Source organism: Aptenodytes forsteri, unplaced genomic scaffold (genome assembly GCF_000699145.1).
Source record: "Aptenodytes forsteri isolate BGI_AS27 unplaced genomic scaffold, ASM69914v1 Scaffold71, whole genome shotgun sequence".
NCBI classification, from domain to species: Eukaryota; Metazoa; Chordata; class Aves; order Sphenisciformes; family Spheniscidae; genus Aptenodytes; species Aptenodytes forsteri.
Window position 1 is genome coordinate 817,504 of NW_008795923.1, and position 9,242 is coordinate 826,745.

General features: G+C 36.9%; 1 protein-coding gene across 1 annotated transcript; it reads left to right on the top strand.

Annotated features, from left to right (window-relative positions):
- Positions 1 to 1,065: 1,065 nt before the first annotated feature.
- CCDC59 (coiled-coil domain containing 59) lies at positions 1,066 to 8,273 on the top strand. Its single transcript, XM_009284935.1, has 3 exons — positions 1,066 to 1,364; positions 3,830 to 3,929; positions 6,422 to 8,273. Exons 1-3 carry the CDS (start codon positions 1,066 to 1,068, stop codon positions 6,581 to 6,583), a joined length of 561 nt encoding a protein of 186 aa, XP_009283210.1. The 3' UTR covers positions 6,584 to 8,273.
- The last annotated feature ends 969 nt before the right edge of the window (positions 8,274 to 9,242 follow it).

A 9,242-nucleotide genomic window follows, 5' to 3' on the forward strand; every position in this document is an offset into this window, starting at 1 on the left:
GGGTGCTCCGGGGCGGCTGGGGGCCGGTGGCTGCAAGGCTGGCTGGGGACAGCCTGTGTCCAGCCGCAGCTCCCGGACCGCGGGATTGCCGAGCCTGCTCGTTTTTGGTGGTGCGCTCGGGACGGGTACCGATGGTTCTCCGTTTTAGGACTCACTTGCGGTTTTCTGTGAAGCTGTGTATTTGAAGTAGAAGCATATTTGGAAACAGCTTCCGACTGTTGACAGGTAGTTATGCAAATGTAAAAATAAACGGATAGCAAAAAGAGCATCGGCTTTTGCAGCACTTTCCTGAAATTTCAACTTTGGTGAAAGAATCAAAGGAAAAGTTGGCACTAATTTGGACTTGCTGCCTTTAGAAACTATTTTGTTAATGAATGTTATAAAAGTCAGTAGCTCTTAAGACTAATGCGATAAAAATTAACACATTAACATGTTAGGGAAAAAACATGTTTAACTTAAGATTGCTAAGTGGTTATATAATGATTGAGACTGAAACAACCATTATCTGATGTTTCGTTTAAGGCTAAGTCACTCTGTGATGTCGCATACTTTTGAAGTTGTAGAAAAGCTCTTCCTGGACAGGTGTAGAAAGAAGGTAGTAGCAATAACAACACTATTTGTGTGAAAACATATAATGGAATATTAATATAGTATAATACAGTGATTTAGTGACTTTTTTTCCTGTGGCATTACAGTTGCAGACTACTTAAGCAGCCAGCATTACTATTATCGTTGTCTTCTTGAGAATATCTTTAGGAATCTATTTTGATGTTGCTTATGAAGCTGTCAAAAGTGGGAGAGAAGTGAAATGTTAATACATCTTTTCACTGGATTCGAAAAGCGTCGACAAAGGTGTATAATGTTGAGTGTGCATTAAGTAGTACGTTTGCAATGACATGTTCTCTCAAGGGTTTAGGCGATAATTTTCAGTAAATCTGTACAAGCTGCAATGCGACAGTAGGGGACAGATCTATAACAGTGTTTTTTCCTTGAATTTTTGACTGCTCCTTATTAAAATTAGCACATATAGTGTTTTTGTCTGTTTTGGAAAGAAAACGGATTGAAATGATCCTGGCAACAATTGAATGGTTTGGCACTACTTCAATGCAGGTGTATTTAACCCTTTTTCTTATGTTTTCAGGACGAGGATTTGCATTTCGGAGAAAACAAAAGATCGAAAGACAATACAGGAAGTTATTGAAAAAGGGAAGAAAGGTCCGTTCACAACAGGATAATCAGTTTACCGATACTTATCCAGAGCACTTGAAACATCTTTACCTAGCGGAGGAAGAAATGCTTAAGAAACGGCGCAGAGCTCCCAGCGATTCAGTTTTATCAGAAGAAAAACTTAACAAAGCAGTAGAGTAAGTTTTTGAAATACGTCTCTAGAAAAAAGTAATTGTTTCCATCGTTCAAGAAATTTTTTAGGTCTTATATTTTACATGGACCTTCAGTACATGATTTGCTTTACTAAAAAAAATGCCATTAGGTCTTAAATGTTTTTCCTAATTGTTAGAAAATTTAGACATACAGCTTTGTTGTATTTGCATCAGAATCAGAAAGCAAAATTGGTGAAGTTCAGGGCTTGATTCCACAGAAATAATATGACAGTTACCATTGTACTTTAAGGATAGGGTTCAGCCCAAGAGCAGTATGTGTTCGGCCAATTTCTTACCATGTCTACAAAGAGAAGAGCCTGCATTTCAGGTAGTGTGCTTTTGAGTCTACAGAGTTTTCCTTTGAATTGATTCTCAGTATTTTTAAATTAATGTCATTTTTCAGGAACATTTTTTACATTATCTTTCTCTTCCCAGTTTGATAAGTTTTTTTCTTCATATTGCACTGGTTTTATGCTAGAATGAGCGATATTACGTGCAGTTATTCTTTTGTGGTATGGCTAGTTTTGGGGGGATTTTAACTGTGAACTTAAAAAAAAAATGAAAGGGAGGATTTAGTAAAACCTTAAGGCAGTAAAGTGTTCTTGATGGAAGTAATAATTTTAAATAATAGAGATGTCATAATAGTTTGCTAGTGGTGTTTGGGTTTTTTGGGTTTTTGTTTTGATTTAAATTTACTTACAATAACTGGGAAAAGTCAAATGGAGTTTTTAATTTGCGGTCTAACAAATGTCAGACAGCTTAAACCATTTTTTCCCCGTGTGACAATAACTCCCCCTGAAATCTTGATTAGGTATGTCAGTAAAATGAAAAGCAGTAGTCACTCAGGTCTAACATTGTCATGGCAGTGTTTTTAAACAGCGTTCAAGTGCAGTGATTGAGATAATGCCTTTTTGTCCCCAGTACAAGGAGTGCCGAAAGGCTTTGAATCCCAAGGTGTATCTGCATCTAAACTTTCCTGGGAAGAATGTTCGGGAGAGGGGGGAAAGGCAGTCAGATCTAAGCCCAGCAGTGGGAGAAAGGTAGAGTTTTGTCTGGAATAGGCAGCTTATTCATGGGGATGTCTGAAATAGGACTGTTTTTCTTTAAACCAGAGGGGGTTTTAATTTTGCTTAAATTATGTTCATTGTGATTGTAAACCAGAATTAATAATTCTGCAAAAATGTGACTGCTAATCTGTGAGGTGGGGTGATGCGTAGAGTATTAGGTAGACTGCAGTGTTCTGTGGGGATGGAAAATAAGACTTTGGTTATGTAATTCTATTTTAGCATATATTGCAATTAATGTAGTTTTGTACTTCGGAGAAGATGAGGTGTCATTACACAGTATAGCCACAAGATGGAGATGAGAATAAGGCAAAGATTTTTTTTTTTTTTCGCCACAAGATGGAGGTGAGAATAAGGCAAAGATTTTTTTTTTCCTCCTGAAGAGAAAGTGAGTAGATACCTTCACTTTCCTTTTTGATCATCTGTCTGAAATGTCCTAGATGATGATGGCTAGTTCTCAATTTCTTGCAGCGTGAGTAATAGAGTAATCAAAACCTTATTTTGTGAACAGCTATTAACTGTCTAGCAAAGCTTATGTTTTTCAAGTGTGAAATGTCACTGGTTTTGTAATGGCGTTATTGTAAATCAGAAAAAAAGTTTAGAACTAAATAACCAGAAAAATCCACTCAAAGTAGTGTGACAGTAAATGCCAGACAAATGGCACCGGTTTTCTTTTGCTGTTTTCTTAGAAAGATACCTGAGCAGCTTTTTATACTGAAATTGGGAAGGAAAATTCAGTTCCTAATTTCAGAACATTAGGGACAATAATATACCATCTCCTTCAAGAAGAAACTTTTAGAAAGGCTACTGTGCTTTATCACCTTGCCGTGTCAGCCTGACTTCTCTGGCAGGCAGTCTGCTAACAGCTGGCTGTCCTTATGTCTCTGCAGTTGCATCCGTATGTCGGAACTAGAAAGAGATAATACTGCTCTAAGCTAGTGCATTCAGTTTTTCTAGCTCTGAAGAGCGAGTATGATGGGAAAACCCATCTTTTAGGCACTCTCTAAACTTCGTGAAACACCATCCATGTGAAGATCCAGCAGGTAAGGTATATGTGTTACTGAAAGTTCCGTGCAGTCCAGTCTTCAGCGCACTTGGCATTGGAGGAGTTCAGTTTGCTGTGTTTTCATGCTAGACGCCCATTACATGACGGGTAGTGGTGTTGGGTCTCATGTAAGAGTAGTGCAAATAGGTATCCGTTCAGTGTAGAGGGATGAGCCTTGCTTGTCACTTAGGTAATCTGTGTTTCTAATTAACTTCCCCAAAGATGCAAAAAACACTGGAAGAGTGGAAGACTATACTCTGCTTCTGCAGTGGCTATGGGATATATGGTTATGTCTGCTTGGTGATAGTCCGTATCTGGAGTACGTGTACTTTTTCTCATAGGTCAGTTATGACTGAAGGGAAGTTTAAGAAGAAGACGTCCAATCAGAAGGCGAAAGAAGAATATGAGAAAATAAAGGCTGAGCGTGCTAGAAAGAGAGAGGTAAATCTTAAACAGAGATCTTTCTTGATTGTAGACTAGATTAATACCATTTCTGCCTGTCAGTCTTCCATCTGGATCCAAATAGGACCATAGGAGAGGAACACAGGTATTGGTATTCTTTCAGTCTTTTTCAACTTGACAGTAACATTCAGGCATGCGGGTGTTCAAGGTTATCATTGTTTTTGTTCTTACTGTTTTTGTCTTGCAGTTGCCATTAATGGGATTTTATTATGTCAGTTGGTACATCAAGAAAAACTTAGAGCTTGATCTGCGTATCCCAGTGGATTATACTAGGCCTCTTAAAATATTGTAGAAGGGGAAGTAACAACACCACCATCATTTTGTGATGGAAAATGAAATATCCATCCTATTTATTATGGTGGTACCATAACGCAGTCTTCATTTTACCTTTTTATGTGCTTTGACCAAGAGTGAAACAATTAAATGTAATCGTATCCATGGCCGAAATCTTTAGTAATTTTTTCCCTCGTTCTAATTTAATGGGACTTACTCTTACAGGGCGTATCTTAATATTATCATTGTTGAATAACTCAGTTGAGTTATTTATTTGAGACATCCTTATTTAATTAGTTCTGTTCTCTCCCAGTACGTTGTTCGTTGCCCTGTAAAATGGCACACATTGTAACATTGTAGAAGTTGTGTAACTTGCTGCTCACAAACTAAATTTCAGTAATTGCTGTATAAATATTAACATGAATACATAGCTGGATAAAATATATTATTTCTTCAGTTTAGCTGTATTGAAAACTAGAGTAGTTTTATGCAAGCTGATCCGTGATTCTGGGCGAGTTACATGATTGTTCAGCTGCGAACTTCTTTTTTTGAATCATGCTAAAAGAAATCAATACTATGACCACCTTATTTAGAGGAAATAGGAACAAACAAAAACCCAGGAAGACTGCAAGGAATTTTCTTCGAGCAGCATGTAAGAGTTGCCTGAGGGGAGGTGTTAGCATTTTTGGTCTTACTAAAGATATTTAGGCAAAACAAACAGTAGCTAAGTGCCACAATAACAGTAATCATTTATGTGGAATACTGGTATGGTGATCGCATACTTTACCGTCATGTATGTTAGCAAACACTGGATTTACTGTTATTTATTTTGGGGAAAGAAATAAGCTTAAAGGCACAGTTTTGGCCTCCACACTGTATAAAAAAGCTAGGATTTAGTAGAGATCAGAAAAAACACAAACGTAAGTAACAACTACCTAAGAAAGATGAATGTTTTTGCTTTGAGTAAGCATTTGGTCGGTAGCTTAAGTGAATGTTGTTTACAACAGTATGCCAAGCAGCACTGAAATTATTAGATAGGAAGTGAATTACAGGTAAGTTAGTTGATGCTACTCTGTTTTGTTTTGTTTTTTTTAAAAAAGGAATGAATGATACTAATCATTGTTAAGGTGAAATACGTGAAGCATTCTGAATGGAGAGATGTTATATTTGCAGATTTGTTTGTTTTTTTCCCCGCCCCCAGAAGCCTCTTAGATTTCTATTTAGAAGTATTTTCTTGGGTCATTTCTGGTTAATTTTATATTCTACGTCACAGAGCATTCTTACTAATTTTTGTACATCACAGAAGCCAGCTATGTCATGGAAGACAATAACATAATTGTGATGTCTTGCATATTTTGGTAGGACATAAGTGAAGCAAGCTAGTTAGCTTGCTTGTTGTGGATGTTCGCCCAAATTACTAAAATTAGGACACTAGAGAAGGGGGTGTAAGCTGTTTGATAAAAACTGAACGTAGTATCATGATCATTATCCATATAGTGTAACTGCCTCCATTAGTGTCTTGGTTGCATGTGTGCTGTCTCCTCAACACGGAAAGTTTGTACGTTTGGAAATTTGGTTAGGGTTTTTTTTCTCTCTCTCTTAGTAAAGACAGCAGTCTGTGTTGCTTCGAAGAGGACATGTCACTAATAGTTTGGTCCTGATTAAGTTGCCCTGGGTAATGCTGCTTGCGATGCTGTCCTAGTATCACAAACTTGCCCAGCTTCCAGCCCCAGATATGTCCCATATCCTATCTGCCAGTCCCATGCAGATGTGGCCAGTATCCTAGCACATCTGGATCAGCAAGACATTTACATGGGGGCCGCTGGATCAAACTCTTTCTTTCTTGCACTCAAGAGGAGAAAGTGGGAAATTTTTGTCACTGTCATTTAAGGAAAAAAGTCAAGGAGCTCATTTCGCAGAAAGGAAGTAGTACGTATTTTAGTGACGAGCCTTACTGTAGGATGTTCTCCTGAAGAAAACTTGGCTATTCTCTTGAAGCTTTAGGCAATACAATACGTTTTGATTGCAGTATGCGCTGAAAGAGAGTCCTGATTAAGCTTTTAAGTAATGGTGTTTCTAGTGTCAGTACAATACCTAGTTGCCAGTATCTTTACAAAAAGAAATTTTATTGCTTATAGATAGCTTCATAGTTACAGAAGGTATGTAATTGTTTCATAATCCTATCTGTTTAATTTCAGGAAGCAGAAAAAAGAAAACAACAAAGAGAAGCAGCTCAACGATTGTACAAGCAAAAGAAAATGGAAGCTTATAAAATACTGAGTAAGAAGACGAAAAGAGGACAGCCAAACCTAAACTTACAAATGGAGTTTCTTCTTCAGAAAATACAGCAAAATACATAAACTTCTGCATACATCTTAGTTACAGGTCTTGAGTTACTTGTGGACGTTTTATTAATTTTAATAAATAATGTCTTTTTGCTTCTATATGACTTCTGTCATTGGCTTGATTTAGCTCATCAGTCCAATAGCGGAGGATATTCATCCTGAAAATATGTATCCTATGCTGAGAGTGAGAGAGATCTGGTACCTTGAAAACACATGGTCTGTATTTCTAAACTTAAATTCTATTAGCTATGCAATATCCTGAATTCCAAATTGTTAGAGCCTAGTGCCATCTCAACATAAATCTGCATAGTGTAAAGCATTTGTTTTCTAGCTCTAACACTTCCTGCGGTTGTGACTACTAAAATTACGCTTACTTGAGTAAAATGATACATGCGATGTAATTGATATCTCATGAACTGCCAAGGCTAGGAGTGTGTTTTGTGTGCTATCGGGTAGGGTTTGGCACATGAAAACAAAGAACATAAACTATACTTGGATGGCTATTATTTATCCTTCTCCACGAAGAATAAAACTTACCAAAGGTCCAAAAATGGTTTGAATGTGAAGATCGTGTAGACTTAACATATACTTTGTGCTTGGTGACTTATACTTTGGTGATTTATTTTGTTCATAAACTAAGTATAACTTTCTAGCTATGATGGATCAGGTAGATGGGTAGAGGTTTTGGTATGCTGCATATATCAAGTTTCTAATCTTTGTTCTTCAGAACATTTTAGAAAAGGAATTCTTTTAAATCTTGATTTGGAGATGCAATGAGTGATTTTTGGCCTAATAAAATGAAAGCATTCTTAGTAAGACTAGTAAGTTTGCAGTAAAGCAAGTTAACTATTTTCCTTAAGTTTATACAGGAGAATACTATTATACTTTGCCTTTATCTCAGTCTACTTTGGCAGCCAAGAAATAATACTGAGGGTTTTTTTCCATATAGTAAAGACTGTTTAGACATCAAAGTAAGGAATGCCTTGGAGTAAATTTCTCAGGACATGCTCTGTAAGATTTGCAATACATTTACAGTATTACAGTATTAAATTGTTTACTGTATTAAATTATCTCATTTAGAAGTCGATGCCAACTGCAAAAAAAAAATCCTTATTTAAAATACATGGAAAAAATAAATAGTTTTGAACTGTATGACAAGCGCTGTTAAATGAGGAACAGTTTAGGAGTTTGAGTTATCTAAAATGTTTCTTGTGTCAGTATCCTGAGGCTTTTTCAACCTCAGCTTGTTATACTTTTTGCAAGGCTTTGAATCCTTGTGCTGTGATGTCATTTAGGAAAAACTGAACACAAGTCATAAGGTAGTGCACCGACAGAAAATGCGGGCGCTTTTCTTGAAACGGGCATGTCCATTCTAGGAGAGAAAGGGAGTCTAAATTTGACATGCTTACTCTGTTTTATACCTTTCCTTCCATATTTTTTCCTGATAATTACTGTAATTGCCAATTTTGAATGGCTTCATGCTGAAATATTAAAGAGCAGAAATCTGCAAGGTGCCCAGAAAGTGGGAAGGCAAGTTTTGGCATACACAGTCTGTTTCCATTCTCGTCATTCTAGGCTGTCAGCTTTTATTTTAAAAAATGCAAACTGCAACTATTTGCAATTACTAGGTTTTTTTATCAGTAACGCAAAAGACTTAAAAAGTTAGCTTCGTGTACCTTGTGAATAACATGAAACATCTTCCGTGTGAATTCATGGTTGAAGTTCTTCCATTTTTTGTTTGCGTGTGTCTGCGACTCTATATGATCTTTTATCATTCTTTGGCTAAGGAAATGCTAAATACAAGTATTCTGAATTGTCATCTTAAAAAGACCTCAGTTTGCCATCAGTTCACTTACATACTTACTGGGCAGATGTTTGCCATGATGTCAGCTGTCTGGAAAGACTTCGGAAAACCAGTAATTCCATTGGTCAGTGGCCATCCTGGATTACTGGTATCGCTATAGGTACGGGTATGCAGTCTAAGTACCAGTACGCTTTTAGATACGGTGTTTATCTGTAAAGCATTTGGATGAAGTCTCAGTGATGCATTTGAAATCCAGATTTTTTTTTTTCTCGTGTTAAATTGAATGAAAACTTTACTATCAAAATATTCCATATGCTTGATTCTTCCTGGAGAATAGGCTAGGTAATACGAGCTAGTAAGTTAATTACCCTTTTGGTTTTTTCATTCCTCCTTAGCAACAAGAAATCTCGGTTGTTGATCAGTGGAAAAGAACAGAATTCTGCTCTAAAAAGAAATCTCTATTTTTTTTTACTTGTGTTATTCTCTGGTTTTGTTTAAGAATTAGAATTTTGAGAGAGATTCAGGTTTCATAGTATCTGTTCCACAGTACTGGTCATTAAAATTTAATCTTGCCTCATTCTAACTTTAATTGTTGCCCTTCTCTTCAGTCTTTATTCTGTGTTCTTGGTGATAGTTAATATGAAACAGACCAGGTTTATCTGATTTTCCTGAAGAGGCACCTGAAAATGCCTCCTTCTTCCCTCAGCGCTTCGGATAACCTGATCAGGCAGAGCACTGTCCTGGTTTTGGCTGGGATGGAGTTAATTTCCTTCCTAGTAGCTGGTACAGTGCTGTGTTTTGGATTTAGGGTGAGAACAATGTTGATAACACACTGATGTTTTAGTTGTTGCTAAGTCGTGCTTACACTAG

What these genes read in the sequence shown, in the direction of transcription:
- CCDC59 (XM_009284935.1), top strand. Translation starts at nt 1,066, where the DNA reads ATGATCCTGGCAACAATTGAATGGTTTGGCACTACTTCAATGCAGGTG. An exon ending in AAACTTAACAAAGCAGTAGA is followed by an intron (nt 1,365 to 3,829) that starts GTAAGTTTTTGA and finishes TTTTTCTCATAG; the next exon opens with GTCAGTTATGACTGAAGGGA. An exon ending in AGCGTGCTAGAAAGAGAGAG is followed by an intron (nt 3,930 to 6,421) that starts GTAAATCTTAAA and finishes GTTTAATTTCAG; the next exon opens with GAAGCAGAAAAAAGAAAACA.